This window comes from Sarcophilus harrisii, chromosome 4 (assembly GCF_902635505.1).
Source record: "Sarcophilus harrisii chromosome 4, mSarHar1.11, whole genome shotgun sequence".
In the NCBI taxonomy this organism is placed as follows: Eukaryota; Metazoa; Chordata; class Mammalia; order Dasyuromorphia; family Dasyuridae; genus Sarcophilus; species Sarcophilus harrisii.
This window is the reverse complement of record NC_045429.1, coordinates 357,770,394-357,792,065: the sequence shown is the minus strand read 5'-3', so window position 1 is coordinate 357,792,065 and position 21,672 is coordinate 357,770,394. Positions and strand designations below refer to the sequence as shown.

The 21,672-nt window shown below is 34.2% G+C and overlaps 1 protein-coding gene across 5 annotated transcripts in view; it reads left to right on the top strand.

Annotated features, from left to right (window-relative positions):
• Window positions 1-21,672, top strand: part of ASH1L (ASH1 like histone lysine methyltransferase) — a 217,593-nt gene that overhangs the window by 118,543 nt on the left and 77,378 nt on the right. For all 5 annotated transcript variants that reach the window (XM_031966722.1, XM_031966720.1, XM_031966721.1 and 2 more), the window contains 2 exons: window positions 1,805-2,552; window positions 7,702-7,881. In XM_031966722.1, coding sequence (XP_031822582.1) covers window positions 1,805-2,552; window positions 7,702-7,881 — 928 coding nt within the window. The remainder of the gene's footprint in view (window positions 1-1,804; window positions 2,553-7,701; window positions 7,882-21,672) is intronic.

Sequence of the window (21,672 nt, the reverse complement as noted above, 5' to 3'; positions counted from 1 at the left end):
AGTTTATGTTAATGATGTTAAAAATACTTTTCAGTGGATAAAAATATCAAAATATGCATATTTTGCAAAAACATAATACAAATTGAATACTTAAATACTAAGTGAAATATGATTTAAAGGAATAATTTTATCAAAAAATGTTTCCCAAAGAATGTGAACTTTGAAGTTGAGTTTTGAAAGAAATGATGGACATCCTAAGTGGAAGTAATTATTGGGTGCATAAGCTTAGAGGTACAAGTGACAACAAACAGGTTGGTTGAAGTAGAAGTTATAGCAGGTAATAGACAACTAGATAATTATGTAGTTAAGTGGATAGCATGTTGGATTCAGAGTTAGAAAGACTTGAGTTCAAATGCTCCCTCACACAAACCTACTATGTGACAGCAGGCAGATCTTTCAGCCTCGTTTCCTCATCTGTAAAATGATAATCATAATTGTATCTCCTTCCCAGGATTGTTGTGAAAATCAAATGAGATAAATTGTAAAACCCTATGCAAATGGGATACATAGTTTGTACTATGTACAAAGTACATATAAATGTACTTTATATTTAAAAGAGTTCTGTGCTAAGAAATGCAGATTTGGGAAATGCCAGCTTATATGTTTTTTTGTTATTCTTTCATTTTCTCAGGGAAAGTGAGATAACAGGGTAAGAAATAAATTTCACTGTGTCCGTGGAGAGTATTAGCAGTCAGTGAAAGAATGGCCAGATAGTTGAAAAGGTAGATGAAGAATAAAAACATATAATCTTAGAAACCAGGGAAGGAGGAGGATAATCATTGGTATTCTGTAGAGTTGAGAATTCAAAAATGCATAAACTTTAAAAAGACTATGGAATTTAGTTAAGAGATTGGTGAGAACAAAAGGAATAATTTAAGAAGAGTTTAGGATTGAAGCTAGATCACATAGAGTTAAAGTGGAAGTATCTATAATGATCTGTATATTTTCATCTATACAGATCAGAAAGGTACAAAAGCAACCTTTTAACTGAAAATGAAGAAATTTTAAATCTGCTCTCCAGCATCCAACTGGACACCTTAAGAGGGGAAAACATTTTAAACATCTTTTGCAGGAGTTTTAGCATAGTGGTTGTATAAAGAGCATGGTTGGATTATAAATAATAAGTTAGAAAAATAGTTAAATGCCTGAAATGAAAGACTTACTAGATAATTTAGTCACTGAGTTGACTGGCTCTTCCAGAGATCACTGAGGTTTTCTTCTTTATTTAAATATGTATTACATCTAAATGAGATTATAGAAAGTTGGTTATTTATCTTAATTATCTAGGGAAAGAAATTTCATAATTTTTCTTGTCCTCTAGTTATCCTTTCCTCACTCTTAGTCTTACTTTACCTCTAATAGATTCTATTAGACAGAACTCTAGGTGGTCATCTAAGTATCTTGAACTCTAATTCACTTTCTGCATTATATTTCATGTGTGATAGTAGTAGAGTCATTTTCTCTGTACATGAATATATGGTTGAGTAAACTGGAAATATCTGCTTCTCTTTTACTTTCCTGAATGAGAATTGGATTATTTTTTCATAATCCACATATCTTTGTGGTCTTCTCAGATGTCAGTATGAAAGAAATTCAAATTTTAGTAATATTGATTATATTGTAAGCCCTAAACATTTATCTGATTCAGGGAAAGTCGACAGTTTATGAAAGGAAATGAGGATTAATTTATTTAATTTCATTATTAAGGAATAAAATAATTACTTTGCCTCTTTCATAATATACAATTTCTAAATAATTGGCTGAGTTCTGTTTTTGCGTGTGTGTGATTCCTTGTCTCTTTCAGTGATTGGAATCCCTTCCCGAGGTACAAGATTAGGAACATCTGTGGATGACTCTGTGGATAGCCTGCTACAGCGTATGGCGCAACATGAAAGCCAAGGGACCTTAGAGAAAAACATTGATGCTGTCATTGCCACAGTGTCCATCCCACCTTCCTCAAGCCCAGGTCATACTCATGGTAGGGAACGAAGTCTGGGGAAATCAGACAGTCTGCTAGTACCCACAGCACCTAGTGACTCCTGCAGCAACACCACCACCACCATCTCACTCCTTTCTGAGAGGTTGCCAAGCAGCTGTTCCCCCCATCATCTCAAAAGGAGTGTGGTAGAAGCCATGCAACGCCAAGCCCGGAAAATGTGCAATTATAACAAAATCTTGGCCACCAAGAAAAACCTAGACCATGTCAATAAAATCTTAAAAGCCAAAAAGCTTCAAAGACAGGCAAGGACAGGTAACAATTTTGTGAAGCGCAGACCAGGCCGACCCCGGAAATATCCCCTCCAGGCTGTGGTGTCAATGCAGGCATTCCAGGCTGCCCAATTTGCCAGCCCAGAATTAGATGAAGGGGAGGAAGGCAGAGCACTACATCTTGGTCCTGATACAGTTACAGATGTCATTGAGGCTGTTGTTCAGAGTGTGAACCTGAACCCAGAACTTAGAAAAGGATGGAAAAGGAAAAGTTGGCTTCTGGAGGAAGAGGCAAGGAAAAGACAGAAGATACTTCCAGAGGAAGAACAGGAAAATAATAAAAGGTAACTCAATTGTTTTGAAGAGGAGAAACCTCAACTTTACTTTATCTGTACATTCTATTTATACAGATAATTTCTTGACCCTCTGCCTTATTTTGAGCTATGTAAGTTATTCTTTCTATATGGTATATTTCATTATTGATATCTCCCTGTTAACTTTTTTATAGCATCATAAAATTTTAAGGTTTAAAGAATATTTGGTCCAATTCTGTCTCGTTATGGTTTAGGCCACAGAAGACCAGAGAAAGGAAATGTCATATAACTAGTTAAGAGTAGATAGTACTTAGTAATAGATTTGGGCTAGAATACAGGTCTTCTGGCTCCCTATCCAACATTCTTTCCACCTATATTACATTGTTTTTTTCTCTTTGCTCTGCTCATAACTTGTTTTAAGTAGAATTCTATTGCTATTTAGCTTTTAAAAACCCAATGTGGTATATTTATTTACGTACTAAGTTAATTCCCCTTGCCATGCTCTTGGGTTGCAGAATCTATAGACTATAGTCTATATATAGTCATGAAAATCATAAAATCTGCTCATTCTTTCTTTTCCTTCTTTATTCCCCTCTCCTTTCATGCTCCAAAATAAAAATATAAGACATTATTTAAACAGATGCACCATCTTTGAGAGGTGAATCTTGATTGACAATACTTAAAAGAAGAGTTAAAAAAAGGAAGTCTGGGAAAAAGTGAAATAAACTCATTTGATTTCTACCAGTAAGATTAAGCTCTCTATCCTCATTTAGGGACCTGTTTTCCTGTCTAAAAATGAGTATGTTTAGATTGAATCTCAGTCTTGTGTATTCTAAGAGTGCAACAGAATCTAAAATTTTTATCTTTTCTAGTTCTTTATAAATGTCCTCCAAAAAAATAATGAATAAAAAGAATTATTCAAACTGTTTTTCGAATGTACCAGCTAATTTTTATTAGGATGGTGTACATTCAGATAAAGGACATTTTGTTGAAGCTTTTAGAAGAAAACGGTTCCAGAATCCAGTAAAGGAAGAAGTTTTCTTTCTTGTCAACTATAATAATTCAGTTATTCTTTGACTGACTGCAGCTCTCTTCCTTCTCTGGAGAGTAGAGGCAAGAAGATGTTAAAGATGATTATTGCAATACGTAAGGCAATATATAAAAGGGGACTGAACTTAAGTGATGATGATGTGAACGCATACATGGCAGAAAAAATATGTGGAGGGGAAATTAACAATATTTGTCAATTGACTTGATATGGAAGATGAGGGAGAAGTAAGAGTGAAGTATAATAATATAATTTTGCAGTGTCTGAATCAAGGTAGTTAGGAAGATATTAGTGCCTGCAGCAAAGTTTTTGTGTAAATAAGAGAAGATGAAGTTCCTTTTGGACAAACTGAATTTGAGAAGCAGATAGGACAGTGACTTGATTGAAGGGCTTCAATATGAACATAGTAATAGTATCATGATAACCACTTTCAAATATTTGAAAGGCTTTCATATGGAAGTTATATTGGACTGGTTTGCTTGTCCCCAAAGGACAAAACTTGAAGGAATGTATGGACATTATTTTACTGTGCCAAATTTCATCTTCATTTAAAATAAACCTTAAAATAATCACTATCCCAAAATAGAATTAGTTAACCTCCCTAATGAGTTCTCCCTTGCTAGTGGTCTTCAAGATTTGTAGAGGGAATTCTATTTCAGCTATAGGTGGTCTAATGGTCTCTGAATTCCCTTTTAACCCCTAGATTTTATTCCAGGAAGAATTTTATGAGTAAAGTCAGAGGTGCTGTTGTGTTTGTTAAATACAAACACAAAATCTTATACTGAAGAGGGTAGCAGAAGCAGGTAACTGTAGTCTAGAGCTGGAAGAGACTTCAGAACCTATCTGGCTCACCCTTCATTTTACAAATAGAGAAACTGAGGCTCAAGGAGTTTATGTGATTTGCCCAAGATCACATAGGTAGGATTCTTGTTGCTGATAAGCAGGAAATAAGTTAGATTTATAGCTGGAGAATAAAGTTATAGGCAGCCTTGAAACCTAGGTGAAATTTAGACTTGATACAGTAGACAATAGGGAGTTATTGTAAGTTTTCTTATAGAAAAATGACGTGATAAAAGCAGTATTTAAGGAAGATTAGTCTGGCAAAAATCCATAGTATAAATTAGAAAAGAAGGAGGAGAGCCTTAGAATTCAAGAGGCATTAAATGATGAAGGCCTAAATTATGAGATGAGGAAAACATGACTAGTCACTATTAATCTGAAAAAGATCCAGTAATTTTAGTGGACTGCAATTCCTGTAGGAATCACCATTGTAATAGCAGCCCAAAAAGTGGTCTTGAGTGCATTGAGAGGTTTTTGGTATTTTATTAGAACTAGAAAGGTAATGGATAATCTTGATATACTCTGCCCAGGCCAAATCTCATTTCCAGAACTGTTTGTTTTTGGCATAACATTTTAGGAAAGGCTAAACTATAGGGCATTCAGAAGAGGGGAACAGGACAGTAATGAGCTTTAAGATCATGTCTCACAAAAATCACTTTGAAGGAATCTAGAGAATTTAGCCTAGAGAAAAATTAATTTGGCAGGGACTTCTGATAACTTTGTTGAAGTATTTCAAAAGTTGTCATACAGAAGAGGAAATAAAACACATTCTGCTTGTCCCTAGAGGGCAGAACTAGAAGTGGTGGGTAAAAGTTGTAGAAGTACTATTCTTGATCAAAAAAAAAATCTTCATAACAATTACAACTACATAGAAGTTTAATATATTGCCGCTGAAGGTTCCTCCTCACTGAAAATTTTTTGGGCATAATCACTTAGTAGTTATATTGTAAAGGGTGATTCTTCTCAGGCTGGAATAGATTCTGAAAATCTTTCTAGTCCTTAGGTTTTTCAGCCAGAAAAATAGCAATGGAAATAAAGAGGAATTATCAGACATAAGAAAGTTATTTCAAAGAAAAAATCTATTGGACTCTGTAACCAGAAAGCAGAATGAGTTATACAGATAATAAATTCAACACATTATTTCCTGTTATTCACAAAGTACTTTATCAAGTAATAAAAATTTGGACAATAGAATGTTTATCTTTAGGGTAGCTGTTAATCTCATTTTTGTATTTAAAGTGTTCAGTTTGAAACAGAACAATTCTAAAAGCCATTGAGTGTTAGTTTTCAGATGAGATTTTTCTTTTTTTTTTCTTTTTTTTTTTTTTTTTTTGCTGCTTTGTCTTTAAGTAAGGCATTGAATACCATTTTCCTTTTACATGTTACTTATCAGTCTTATCACTGTTATAACCTTCCCATTTTCTTTACCAATTTTCAGAAAATCTTTCTCTTTCTACAATCATAGGCTTATTTTCCACGTCATACTGAATTGCTAGTGAGATATATTTTTGGATCATCTTCCTTACCATCACTGCATTTGGTTTTAATTCTTAGCTACCAGCTAAGTCCTTTCCAGAAGGACTAAGCCTGCTGTGAGGTACTCTCTCAACCTACTTCTAGCATTGTCCTTTTAATGATATCTTTCTCCTTACTTTAGCTAATTTTGGTTAGTTTGCTAAAGTCCACTATGGATTTAACTTAACAGTCAATGGTGTATTCAGGCATATTCTTATAATAGAGTCTTCCAAACTCCTTTCCTTGCTAACTTCATTGCTCCCCCAAATCTCTTTTCATATCTTTCACTTCTGGTGCATATTTTACCTCTTCGCTTTGTCTGTAACCTCTTCTTCTAAAAACATGTCCCTTTTTGGGGAAAAAAAATTCTTAGCTATCTCTTCACTTATATCCATTGTTTGTCTTTATATGATTATTAGGAAGTTGTGAAAGGTATTTCTAGTAATATCATTTATCAACTTCAACAAATAACCTCTTTTCATGAATCGTTCATTTGTTAGTCACTTTGCATAAAACCCCTTGGGATTAGAAAGGTAACTTTTTAATACAAAAATGTATTTCTTTTACAGCTGTCACATTGGCAGCAATCCCTACCTTAATTGCTGTTATCATTATCATAATCATTGAAATTGTTCTTTGTAATGGCATGCTGCTTTATTTTCATTTATTAATTATTATTCACAAAAGCCCTGAGTGCTAAGTTAAGATGAACATTTCTTTATAAACTAAGAACCAAAGAAAGAGAAATTAATAATTTTCCCAATGTTTAAACCTGTAATGAAGATTAGTAGAGCTATACCCTATTGGAACTTAGGTTGCTGCAAACAACGAGACAATTCTCTATAATACGTTTTATTGATAACTTTCTGCCACAGTATAAATTGTTATTATCAAACCATTGGTCATTCTAGAACAGGAGGATCAGGTGGCATTACATCCACAAAACAGGCTGGGTAAATTGCTTTGATAACAATTGTTATATTGTTACTATTCTTTTCTTCTCTTGTCTCTCTTCTCTCCTCCAGAAGTGTAGATTACTTCACAGGCCATTTAATAAATATACAGTTACACTCCATAATATTTCATACCTAGAAAATTCTGTAAATAATTTTCAAACCAGTAGAAATTTCAAGGTGCACAAAAAACATAGCTCAGGAAATGTTAACTAGGAATGGTGGTTAGTACATCATTGTTTTTAGAAATCTATTTGTAACCAAAGAAGCATATCACCTTTTTTCTCCTCATCACTAATTAATATGTATAACCCATGAAAGTTGCATTAGTCATTCTAAACTAAAAAGAACTCACCAGAGAAAGGACTCTTCCCCCAAAGATATGAGCTTTAAAGGTTTGTAAAAAATAAAAATAAAAAAGATAGTTTGCTTTCTCATGTCTTATTTCTTCTTTGTGTGTGTGTGTCTTTTCTTTTTAATCAAGGAAACATATCTAGAAAAAAAATTTAGTTTTAAGATAGTCTTGGATGAAGAGACAGATTCAGAGGAAATTTGCTGCAAGATTAGATATGAAAAAATATGAAAAAAGGCTTAGAGTTGGAGCTATTTTTATATATTTTCATATATTCAAATGAACTCTTTGGCCCAAACTGCAACTACAGGGGAAAAAAATAACAGTTTAATTTGAATGCAAATGGATGTGATTTTTAATGTGTGTGTGTGTGTGTGTGTGTGTGTGTGTGTGTGCGCGTATGTGTGCACACACATGATTTTAATAGGGCATAGTTTCTCACTAAAAAATTATTTAAACTTTTATTCCCAGCTTTCCTGAGACAACAATTGAATCTCCTAGTCCTCCAGAAGCCCCACCAAAGCCACCTGAACCTGAAAATACCCTGCAGCCTTTGCCTTCTCTTATCCCTCGGGAAAAGAAGGCCCCACGTCCCCCAAAGAAGAAATATCAGAAAGCAGGGCTCTATTCTGATGTATACAAAACTACAGAGTAAGTAATAGCACTTATCAATATGCTATTGTCTAATTGTCTAATTTCCTTGTGGACTCTTATTATTGCATAGTAAGATCTTAAATCTTTGGTGATTGATTACTTTTGTCCACCTTGAGCTGCTCTGTAGGTATTAAATGTCCATTGTACTTCCATGGTAGTATATAAAGGTTTAAATATATTTCCTTTGCCAAAGTTCTTAGATTTCAGTCTAATAACATTTTTATAGTTAGGTAAAATTCCTTCCATATCAAAAATGATGTGACTGACAATTACTGCTTGGAGTAAAATGAAAAGAGAAATATTTCACTATTGTTCTTTCTCATATAATGTAATATTAAAAAATGTACTTGATTTATGAATTAGAAAGAGCTGGTTTGGTTTTGGTTTGCTAAGCATAGAAAATGGGAATTTACTGTTATTTGGTGCAGGCCTGGGAGAGGGAAAAAAAGTTTAATAGGGTATATTTTTTAAGTTGTCTTAACTTCAGATTTTTCCCACTTGATATTGTAGAGTTGAAATAAAATAAAACCTTTAACTAGGACTAAAATGCCCTATATTACTTTTATCCAAGCCATAATTTAAAAGATGTAACTACAATCAGAAAGTAACTTCTTTGACTCCAAAACTGTGTTAAAACTTAATTTTGCTAATAATAGAATTCTTTCCACAAAACAGGAAGAGCAAGAACTTTCAGATTTTTATTAAAGACTGCTTATGTCATTACCTTACTATGTGATTGCTTATGGACATACAAACTAGTACCTTTTGTGGACTGATTAGTTTCTAGAGATTTTTTTGGTTTTGTTTTCTGAAATTATTTTCAGATGTTCTCTGTGTTAAAGTTGTAAAGTCTAATTCAGTTGATTTGAGTGCTCTCATGGAGCCAAAATACTATCACATTTAGAGAAAGAAGAGGTTTTTATAGTTTCTGAAAATCGACCCTTATGAAGGAATGAAATGTGATTATTCTGTGAAAATCTTGCAAAAGATTCTTTAAGATAATTAGGGCCAATTTCAGGTACAAATAAATTAGGTAATAACCCTTGAAGGTCTCTGTTTAGAGAAAATATGGATGTGTAGGAGGGAAAAATCTCTTTGATGTTTATAGTTAATATGGATTCTTTTCCAGATAATACCTTTCCATCTTTCAGCTATAAAAGCATTCACTAACAGAAAAAATGTAGTGGAAAACTACCCCCCTCAATCTCTGTATCCTTAATCAAAGATTTAGCTTTGATAATGGGTGTTAGCCAGATCTACTGAAGAGTCTTATTCTAAACCATGCTGTTTCTCAGTAGTTGCTGAAGGATTGCCTTAGAAATTCTTCCTCGTGGTTGATCTCAGTGTTAGTATAAACTGAAACAGAAATGGAACCACTAAGCGGTACTTAACGATTACATATTGATTTAAAAAATCACCTATCAGTATCTTTGTTTAGTTGTATTTTTTATTTATTTTGTTACATTTTCACCTCTTTGGACCACATTCTGCCTGCATTCCACGTTGATACCTCTGGTTAAAGTGGTAATACAAGTAAAGTCAGACACCAAAGGGTACTCCACACTAGAAATCTTAATGATAGATCTTTAAGAACGATACTAAGTTCTTATCTATGTGGGTATCTGTTCTTCACACAGGTGCCATAAAGCATAACTATGATCAGATCATTCCCCCTTTTTAATGAACTCTGGTAGCTACTTATTACTTCTAAGATCAAATACAGATTCCTCTTTGGCATTTAAACCCCTTCACAAACTAGTTCTATCCTCTCTTTCTATGAATTCTGTGACTAGCATTTCATAATAAGTAATTGTAATAGGTTTGATTGTGATTTTATTTTTATTTATTTAATTTTTTTTTGCTGAGGCAATTGGGGTTAAGTAACTTGCCCAGGGTCATACAGCCAGGAAGTGTTAAGTATCTGAGACCAGATTTGAACTCAGTCCCTCCTGACTTCAGGGTTAGTGCTCTACTCACTGCACTACCTAACTGCCCCAATTGTGATTTTATTTTGAAAATAAAAGTAAAAATTATGAAAATGACTTTTTTCTTTAGCAAATTTCAGTTTAGAATTGCAAGTATGCATATTCTCAGATTTAAAAAAAATGAAATCATTGTATCCATTGGATTTTTTGACTTATGTTTTCTGTCAAAATTCACCAAAGTATGCAGAGACTTGAGACAAAGTGACTAACAGGTTGTTGTAGTAATTCAAGTGTGAGGTGATTAAAAGACCTACATCAGAGTGGTAGCAGTAAAGAGGACAAAAGAGAGCTATGGGAAAGATGTTCTGAAGGTAGACTTGACAGATCTTGGCCACTAATCAGATATATTACAATGAGAGAGAATAAAGAAGTGAAGGGTGATGACTAGCTTGGGACCCCTTGGATAACTGGGTGCGCATGGTGATATTGTTTACAATAAGAAGGAAGTTAGGAAAAGAGGAATGCCATGGAAGGGAGGGCAGGGACAAAAATGAGTTCAGTTTTGTATGAGGTTATGGGAAATAAATCTAACTAAGGCAGTTGGAAATTCAAGATTGTAGATTTTCATAGAGATTCAGACTGGACAAATAGATCTGAAAATTAGTCTGCAAAGAGATAATAATTGAAATCACAGGAGCTGAGTCTCTATAGAAAAGAGTGTCAAGTGATAATCAAATCATTTATTTGAAGCCTGGGATACAAATAGAAAGAGTGAAATGATCCTTACTCTTAACTTATATTTACTCTTGTTGCACAGTGGGCAGTGAGACAGTCTAGAATCCAAGAAAACTTGAATTTAGGTCACATTTCTAGTATGTACTGTATGACCTTAGTCACCTAACCACTCAGTTGCCCAGGTAATTTTTAAAGATTATAAATAGCATAAAAGGTACATGGAAGATGCTTCCTCAACTATGATTTCCCTGGACCTCAACCAGTAAAATCACAGTTTCAGTCCCAATCTGATGAAAATAAGTTTGATGAAATAAAAGTGTGATGATGGAGCCTTTATAAGATCCAACTAGAGCAGGTCACCCATCCTCTTGAAAAATAGTTCATAGTTTTAAAAGATTTTAAAATAATTATCATACTTTCTCTTATGCCCTACTCCCGTTCCCCTTGTAATTAATAGCATTTTTTTTTCCTTTTTCTTTTCCACCTACTGCTTTTTCACTCAAAATCCCTGCTCCTTTTTTTCTCCTAAGCATTTCTTCCTCCCCAGCCTCCCAGGAATCCCTGCTGAAAACAAACAGTGGGTTTTGTGTGCTGATCAGTAAATGGCACCTAACTGCCAGCAACTGTATCTACAACTTCCTTATTTTTATGAAGAGGAGCAAATGAGTAAAAAAAACAATTGAGTGAGGAAATCTTACCCCTTTGGTTCTACTACTAGCATGGAATGGAGTAAGGCATTGTCATTGTGTATATTTCCAGCAATTTGGGTGATAGTTCATAAAAGGCTTAGGCCTAAGAGGCCTCATAAGACACGGGGAGGGTTATGGGTAGAGCTCATCTTTTCATTTGGATTGTTTTCATATTTTCTATAAGCTCAGCCATGTCCATTTTAAATGGCTAAGAAAAATGTCAGCAAGCTAGTGTGGAAATAAGATGAGTATGTTACTACAGCCCCCTCTAGTGTCAGAAGAGTCAAGTAGCTCCAGTAGAAACCACTGTTTCTGTAGTATTAATTGAGAGCTGATAACCTATTTTCCTTTTAATGAGTATTATAGATTACAACATTAAATTTAGAAGATTCTTTCTCCAGTATCATGATGTCATAATTCCAACATATAACTCCCATCTCTTATTTATTAAAAGCCTATTTATGTTAGATTACTTATTCTAGCACTTTGCTTGGTCCTGGGATACAAATAGAAAAATGAAGGGATCCCTACTCTTAAATTTTATCAGGAGATACTTAGTACATCAATTTATCTGTCAAATAAGTATGAAGAGAATAAATACAAGATCATTTAAGAGAAGATATTAATTGGGGAACTAATCATGCAGATGATTATGCAGAAGAAGGTGTTACTTGAGCTTTATCTTAAAAGAAGTGAACAATGTTTTGAGGTAGAAGTGAAGAGGGAATATATTCCAGATATAGAAGATGACTGGTGGAAAGATCCAGGTTAAAAAATGGAATACTGTGTCTGAGGAATAGAGACGACGTGGAATTTAAAGCTTATTGTTAGGTTAAATGTATCTATAGAAAACCATTGTCAATTTGTAATTGTGGTTTCTTGCCCAGAGTGGATAAACAGGGCTAAGGGGATGAGGCTAGTGAAAAAGGTTAGTTTGACTGTGTTTTTACATAATAGTGGGAAGTTGCTGGTTTTGTGCAGTAGAAGCATGTTATAGGCTAGGGGGAAAGTAAGTATAATGATGGCTAGTAGTAGGGAAGAATTCAATAAATAGTTAATTACCTTATATTTGGAATTGCACCAAAATTTTTGGTTCCTAAGACCAATGGATGACTATTATCCTTTAAAAGTGAGAAAGCCATGTGGTTTAAGCATGGGATCAAGAGTTAGCAGTTCTTGCAACTTTTTTTTTTGGTTTTTTTTTTGTTTTTTGTTTTTTGTTTTTTTGTTTAGACTAATATATAGGAAGAGAAGTCGGAAAATACATTATTAGGGCTAGGTGGTCAAGTTTAGCTTTAAAAAGCTGAACAGGGTTCTCAAAGTGACAAAGGGGGTACTGGAGTTCATTGAGCATAGAAGTGTCGTTAGATTTTTTGCTTAAGAAAAATTACTTTGGTAGCTGTTGGAAAATGAACTGAAAGGGACTATGGGATGACTTGGAGCTAGGAGGCCAGCTATTTAGCTATTGCTGTAGTCTTGGTGAAAAGTAATGAGGGTCTGAACTGAGATGGTGACTATAAGTGGAAGGGGTCAAATCTAAGATATGTTGTGGAAGACTTTTGCAGCTGATTGAATATGTGACATAAGGGAAAATGACAAATTAAGGATAAATGCCAGGGCTCTAATTCTTTTATTATTATTATTATAATTTACAAAACATGCATGGATAATTTTTTAACATTGACCCTTGCAAAACCTTCTCTTCCAGCTTTTCCCCTCCTTTCCTCAACCCCCTTCTCTAGATGGCAGGTAGTCCTACACATGTTAAATAAGTTAAAAGTATATGTTAAATCCAATATATATATATATACATATTTATACAGTTAACTTGTTGCACAAAAAAAATTGTATCTAGAAAGAAAGAAAAAACCTGAGAAAGTAAACAAAAATGTAAGCAAACAACAGAAAGAGTGGAAATACTATGTTGAGGTCCACACTCATTTCCCATAGTTCTCTCTCTCTGGGTGTAGCTGACTATCTTCATTACTGACAATAGGAACTGGTTTGAATCATCTCATTGTTGAGACAGGGCTCTAATTCTTGGAAATTAAGGAAGGGGAGAGAGAACAGAGCAGGGTTATGAATCATGTTGGCTATGTTGAGTTCGAGTAACATGCAGTTTTAAATGTGCAAGAGAACGTTGGTAATGTTATATCAGAGCTCAAGAGAGAGAAGAGGATCTTGGTATATAGATCTGAGAGACATTTGCTTCAAGATGATAATAAAATCGATGAGAGCTAATAAAATCACCAAGGCAGAAAGAATAGAAAAAGGAAGGAAGAGAGAGGCCCAGAATATAGTGCTGGAATACACTCATACTTAGTGCATGCAACATGGATGAAAACTGTCTTAAGAAGACTGAACAAAGATAGAAGCCCCAGGAAGGAATGATTGATAAGAATCCAAAGAAGAAAGAATATTCTGAGTCAAGAAGTATGATGTTTGAGTAGAGCCAAGATACTGGAGCAAAGGCAGGGACTCACTTGAGCTCTCCTCACACTACTCTGAAGAACTTTAAATAATGCCCCAAAACAAATTGTAGAGCAGCAGAACCCACAAAAGAACAGAGTAAAACAATTTTCCAGGCAGATTACTTAGAAGGTCTGCTGTATTGGATGAGAGTGGAACACAATCCAATACAGGCTGAGCCAGTGTAGACTAGACCTCAGCAAACCAAACTAGACCAGCAAACCAGGCCTTAGAAGCAATTGAATTAGCAGCAGCAATTTCCAAAGCTCTCGGTCCACAAATAGTAATTCTCTGATCTGGAAGGAATGAAATTACAGAGGTCTCTTTGCTGGCACTAGGATGAGGACTCTGTTGTTTTCCATACAATTGGGTCTGAGTCATGGTCCTGCATTCTCAGGCCCAGGATAAGGAGGAGCACTAGCAGAGCTCCCAGCCACGGGGGAACAGGAATCTTTTTCACAATCCCAGGGCAGAAGAAAATGCTTATGGTTGCTCATAGCCCAGAACAGTAGCAGACACATCTTTCCTTAGATCATATTACTTTGGAAAAACTGTAAACTTAACCAGTTTCTAGAAGAATCTCTGAAAACTCTATACCAGATCCCTGAAGCTCTTCACCCTGGAAGGAGAGCCCCATTTTAGCAATAGGCTGGAAAAAATAAGCAAACAGAAAAAAATTCTGACTACAAGGAAGATCTAAACACACACTGAGAAGACAACAAAGTCAAAACTCCTAGATCCAAAGGCCTCACATTGGTTTCAGGCCATGGAAAAGCTCAAAAAGGATTTTAAAAATTAACTGAGAGAAATAGAGGAAAAATTGGGAAGAGAAATGGGAATGATGCAAGGAAATCCTGGGGAGGAAAGTCAACAGGTTGGTGAAAGGAAGCACCAAAAAAATAAATACTGAAGAAAATAACGCCTCAAAAAACAGAATGCAAATGGCAAAAGAGAAAAATATCTTGAAAAGCAGAATTGGCCAAATGGAAAAGGATAAACAAAAATTCACTGAAGAAAATTCCTTAAAAGTCAGAATTAGCCAAATGGGGAAAAAAAGGCTGAATTTAACTAAAGAAAAAAACTCCTTAAAAAGTCAACCTGGACAAATGGAAAAGGAGGTACAAAAGCTCATTGAAGAAGATAATTCCTTAAAAGAAGTATGAGGGTTGGGGAAAGACCTTTGGGTTTGGCAATTAAAAGATCTTTGATTACCATGGAGAAAGCAATTTGAATTGAGTGGTGGTTAGAATCCAGACTGCAGAAGTTTGAGCTGTAAAAGAAGGGTATAAGTAAAAAATACAGATAACTTTTTCTAGGAGTTTGGCTTAGAAATGGAAAGGGAGATATAAAACAATATGAAGGGACAGAATATGAAACAAAGAAGACAAGATAACATCTAGTAAAGAACTTTTAGGGATAGGATAGACTTGGAAACAGTAGAAACTAGTCAAAAAAGAACCAGTAGATAAGGAATGTGCAGTCTACTGAAGAAGGATATATAAAAGGGTTTCACTGGACAAGTTAGAAGCATCACATTATTGTTAAAGACTATGTAAAAGGAAGAGAGAATGAGGGATAATGTCTAGGGATTTTGAAATAATGTAGAAACTTGAAAACAGCAAAAAGTCAGGCATTTGTGAAATAGTTTGTCATTTTAATGTGATAAAACCACTCCCCTGGCAATGTCTCTTGTCATAACAAAGTTGTAATTGTTCCTTTTGCCTTCCCAAAGGTCATTTTTTTCCCATCTGACTCAGAGGCCAAGCTCTTAAGCTGATTTAGACAAACTCTCTGTGTATTATCTCAGAAATCTGCTCTTAAGAGCATGATCTTAGAAGGAAAAGGAATTAAGCCCTTTGCTTTGCACCCAAGTTCAGCTTTAAGTTCAACATAAATTATTGCATTTATATATATTGATTAGCTAATCCTGAACTCTTCAGTGGGGGGCGGGGAGGGGGAAGTGGGGAGGTGAGAGGAAAGGATTCACCTAGAAAGAAATAATCAGTTATGGGACAGCAAGCAGAAAAATAAGTAATATTTTGTCAACTCTGTCTCTTTCAAGACATGCAGCTTTGCTTTATAAACCTTTAATAATAAGCTGCAAAGAGCATTTATTGTTTAAAGAATGCTGGAAAGTAGAAGCATGTTTATGTCATTGTATAAGGTGAATGTTGAGATTATATGATTCAGACTGTGGTATACAAATTTAGACAAGGAAAAATTCGATTGGTTGGTTGGTATTCTTTGTTCTCAAAGAGGTCCAAGATGACATTACTATGTTATGAGTCTAGTTAGTATGCCCAGCTATGGCTGATCAGACCAATAAAAGCTTGGAATGCTCTGCCATGGATCGGACCCAAACAGTCCATATGAAAATTTGGGGTGGATACTCTAACTTTGTGCATCTTGCTTTTCTTTTGGGCTAATTAATCATGGAAGGGTAACATTGGGATAGTGAGAGATTTAGATCAATAGAGATCAAGAAGCGAACATTAACAGGAAGAAGAGGGACATGAGCTAAAGCATACACATCAGACTAGCTATAAAGTCCAGGCAGAAATTCAGTAGGGACATGTATATGTATAGTCTTGTATACTTGGGTTGTTTTTTTTTTTTTGTTTTTTTTTTTTTAAATCAGTTTTGGAAGTATAAGATGATGACATTGATAGTATTTATGTGACTCTTTAAGGCAGTGGTTCTCAAAGTCTGGTCCAGAGCATCCTAGGAATCTCTGAAATCCTTTCAGAGAGTCTACAAATTCATAATTGGTTTTTATTTTTAATGTGATCAATATCTATAACTATAACCCACATAAACAAAAACTCTTTGGACAGATCCTTAATCATTTTTAATAGGATAAAGATATTGAGAACAAAAGTTTGAGGACCACTGCTTTAAGGATTACAGTCCTATTTTTTTACAAATAGCATAGCTTGAGGAATTATGGAGAAAAGTATCTCATAATCAGGATAGAAGTTTGTACAATTAAGAAAGGAAGGGGTTGAGTAGTAGGTCATATTTGAACCTCACTGTAATCTGAACAGGTTAAAAGAGAGAATAATATGAAAAGAGAAATACAATTCACTCAACAGAGAAGATGGGCAGGAAAGAAAAGAGAGGAGATGGGGGAGGAATAAGAAAGAATGTAGCGTAAGGGAGAGATTTGTTGTTGTTCAGTCATTATCATGTCTGATTCTGTGATTCTATAGCAAAAATACCAAAGTGGTTTGTTGTTTCCTTCTCCAGCGGATCACCTTTTGTCAGAATTTTTTACACTCTGTAAGTTTTGGGTAACTTACTAGCATAGCTCATAGTTTCATTGAATTCCACAAGCCCCTCTGCCAAAACAAGGCAGTGATCTAGGAAGAGATGGGGAAAGGTTTTGCTTTCTTTTTTTTCTGCTTTTTCTTAAGCAAAACATCTAACTAAAGATGTACAAAAAAAGGTTTCTAGCAGTTCATTTTGCGGTACTAAAGAATTGAAAACTGAGGGAAGCCCACCATTTGGAAAATGACAGAGCAAGTTGTGGTATATAAATGTTCTTGGAATATTGTTGTGCTGTAAGAAATGAAGTGGATAGTTTCAGAGAAACAAGTTCACATAAAAAGACTCACATGAACTGCAAGAGCTTTTGGAACCAAGAAAAGAGATAGGCCTCTAAGCTAACTGGGCCCAAGGAAACAGATAAGAAATAAACGTTTGAACTTTTATCAGCTGGCTGTATTTGGAGTGATTATTACTTGAACCGAAACTAAGGCTGCCGCCAGAAAACCTCCCCAAGAAACCTGCTCACAGAGAACCATTATATTATATAAAAGAAGAATACCACCACATTTTGAGTGAGGTAAACAATGACAGTTATAAATTGAAAACAATTTAGAAAGCATTAAAAACTTAGTAGTGGCTGAATAAAGTGAACAGAACCAGAAAAACATTGTACATAATAGCAACAAAATTATATGATGAACAACTGTGACGTACTTGGCTCTGCTCAGTAGTGCAGTGTGATTCAAGGCAATTCTCATAGACTTGAGATGGAAAATGCCATCCGCATCCAGAGAGAGAAAACTATGGAGCTTGAATGTGGGTTGAAATATAGTATTTTCATCTTTTTTTTTTCTTTCTTACGATTTTTTTCCTTTTGGTCTGTTTTTTTTTTTTTTTTTTTTTTTTTTTTTTTTTGGCATGTGATAAGTTTAAAAGAATTGCTATATCAGATTGCTTACTGTCTTGGAGAGGGGGGAGATAAAATAAGGAGGGGGAAAATTTGGAACCCAGAGTCTTACAAAAATGAATTTTGAGAACTATCTTTACATATATTTGGGAAAATAAGATATAATTGAGGGAGGAAAATACTTATCATATAATGATCAACCACAGTTATAGAGAATTCATGAGAAAATATGCTGATAAAGAGGTGGTAGACTTAAGAGTTAAGAATAAAATACTTGTTTTTGGACATAGCCTATTTGGGGATTTTCCTTTATCATATATGTATGTAGCAGGAGTTTTCTGTCTCATTAATGGAAACTAAGGAAGTGGGAGAGAAAGAAGATAAATTATTGTTGATTGAAAAAAAATAGATTTTTTTTCTTTAAATAACAATGATAAGCTGGAAAATAACCAAAATACTCTAACCCAGAGGGTGGAGAATATTTAGTCTAAAGAAGAGAATAATCCTGATAGCAGAATGTTTTTTTTTTCTTTTTTAAAAAAGTTTTATTGTATTTTTATTTGTTAGGATTAAATATTTCCTTTTTTTTTTATTTTTAAAGAATTCATACTTAAACTTCCAATTCCTAATTTTTTCCCTCCCTTTACTCTTCTACTACTTACTGAGAAGACACGCAATATAGTATCCATTTTTCATGTGAAACATATTTCCATATTAGCCATCTTATGCATGTGCATATATGTGAACACATACAAAAAGACAAGAAAAATAAAGTGAAAAAAATATGCTTCAGTGTACACTTAAAGTTCATCAGTTCTCTTAGGAGGTAGATAGCATTTTTCATCATGAATCCTTTGGAATTGTACTGCTGTTAGTATGTACAGTATTCTTTTGGTTGTACTCGTTTCATTTTGCATTACTGCACACGTCTTCCCAGGATTTTTTTGGATCCATCCTTCCTGTCAATACTTACAGCATAGTAATATTCCAATCATGTGTACTACAACTTGTTCAGCCATACCTTTGCTGATGGATATCCCTTCAATTTCAAATTATTTGCCACCTTAAAAAGAGCTGTTTTAGAAATTTTTATACATATAAATCCTTTCTCTTTTTCTTTTACCTCTTTAGAATTCAGAACTAGCAGCAGATATTGTTCAGGCATAGGGTATGCATGGTTTTGTTGCCCTTTGGATATAATAGTTTTCCTTATTGTAGATATAAGCAAAGAATGGAAGGCTACTGGTTGAGTACATTATAGCAGGTATTCCTTTTGTTTATAGATTGGATTAGGTAACCTTTAAGATCCTTTCTAAATCTCAAATTATTACTTATTCATCCAGTCTTTCCCAGTTAGTGACATTTTCAAATTTGATGAACATACCAGTTATAGCTTTATCTCAGTCATTAAGAAACATGTTCGGCAAGAGTCAGGCATACATGCCTGATCATATGTGGTTTCCATTGGAAACTTCCCGTTATGTCTGGTCTTTCAGCCAGTTTTGAGTTCATCTAATTTTGGTATCATCTAGTCTAAATCTTTCCCTCTTTTACTCAAGAAAAAAATATGCTTTATTTTATCAAAAGCTTTTATAAAATCTAAATTATATCACCAATAGTTATTCAATTCACCATTTTAGTAACCTTGTCAAGAGAGAAAATAAAGTTAGTCTTCTATGACTTGTTCTTTATGAAGTCATGCTAACTCTTGTAAATCACTTCTGATACTGAGCAATTTGCCTGTTTCCTTATCTATAAAATGAAGATAATAGTAATAATACCTATCTCATAAATTTTTATGAGAATTAAATGAATATGCATACAGCACTCTGCAAACCTTAAAGACTATATAAATGCTAGTTATTTTTATTGTTGTTGTTACCCTTAGCTATCCCTTTAATGCTTCATTCTAGAATTGTACCAGAAATTGAAGTCAGAAGGTCACTAAGTATTCATTTACATATTTTTCTTATCACTGAAACAATACATACTTTTCTCCAATATTTCCCATTTTCATTCATCTTTCAGGTTATCATTAACTGTGTCTCATCAGTCACACTTGCCCATTCTTGTCAGGTCCACAGGTCTGAGGATATAATTCATTTGAACCATGTGACTTGAATTCATTGAGGGCAACTAATAACACCAATTCCTCTAGTAGAAAGATTGAATTTGTAGTGGAGAATTTTATCAGCTAGTTACTAAAATCCTCAAGAATGGAAGAATTGGCACCAATAAATAATAAATAATTGCTACTTGATTCTGGTATTAGATGATAAATCTGAATAGACTGAACTTCCAAAATGAAAAAGGTAATAAAAATGGCTCTTAATTAAAGTTTGCATAAATGGTTCATTCTCTGTTTCAGATTATATCGTTCTGAATGGAATATTTAGTAATGTAAAATGAGAAATATAGACTTTGAAGATACTTAGCAAGAATATAAACTGTTTTTCTTCCCTTTTCTTTAATCTGTCTTCAGCTAAAGAATTAAAATCTATATACTGACATTTATTTCTAGCATTTAAAACCCTTTCTGAGAATGTTAGCCTTTTATAAATGGTCACCACTGTGTTAATTCAAGGGAGCATAAAATAATTTTTTAGAACTATACACATTTTTCTGTAGTAAAATGAAGCAGCATATTGTTGTGGGAAAAGCATGCACCTAAGAATCAGAAGACCTAAATCTAATCCGTTTTGTTAAGTTTTGTGATGTTACACAGTAGAATCCAGACTCAAGTATCAAAGTCAGTAAAGATTTATTAAGTGTCTTTCACATGCTAGGCAAGTGCTAAGCACTAAGGCTACAAAGCTAGACAAAATAATCCTTACCTTTAGGGAACTCCTATAAAAAGAAACTGAAAAGCTGTGAAGGTGGAGAGGGAAGAAACAGGAAGGGAGGTTTACCCAGCTAAGGGCATGATGAAGTTCTGTAGCCAAAAGGGTAAATGATATGAAGAAGTGCAAAGTTTCAATCATATTCATTTTGCAGAATGTTGAGTTCTGTAGATTATGAAGTCAAGGAAATTAACTAGGTAGGAAATGAGATGAATTTCAGAGAGCCCTCGTTAAATGATGGATGACTTGGGAGGAATCTTTTAATTTCTATTCTCCATTCTTTCCAGGCAAAGGAAAGGAGGAGCCTCAAATACAGGGAGTATTGAGAGGAATGAGTTTAAATATTAATTTCATTTTACAGAATGAAATCTAGGAAAGCAGCTAGATAGAAAATAATGAAGCATATCCTCATTGGGCCTTAATCTTTTTGTCTGCAAAATAAAGAGATTAAACTCAATAACATCAAAGGAATTTTCCTATTCTGAGGTTCCATGATTTAATGGTGAGGCCTTAGTGTGAAGAGCTTTAGGTTCCTTTATTTTTGTATTGCTTTGAGCATATCACTTAATTTCTCTGAGTCTTAATTTCCTCATCTGTAAATGGGAAATTAGTTAGCAATTTGTCTCAAATAGAATTTGTTATTTTGATTTGTTAATTAAAGGAGACATTTTGAGTTAGAAATTTAAGCTGCAAAAAACATGTGATTAGCCCTAATTATTGAGTTGCCTTTAGGCCATTTCTAGGCTAAAGAGAAATTGGAATGAACTGACAGATATCCTAATTTCCTTTTCATAGTACAATGGAAACAGTGATAGATCTGTAGTCCGAGGCTCTGTGTTAGAATTTCACGTCTGCTTTTTTTATACGTATTTGAACTAGGCAAGTTACTTTTTTGGGAGGGGGGGGGGGCGGTCTTAATTTCCAATCTTCTGGGATCCTACAGTCTTCTATTCCCT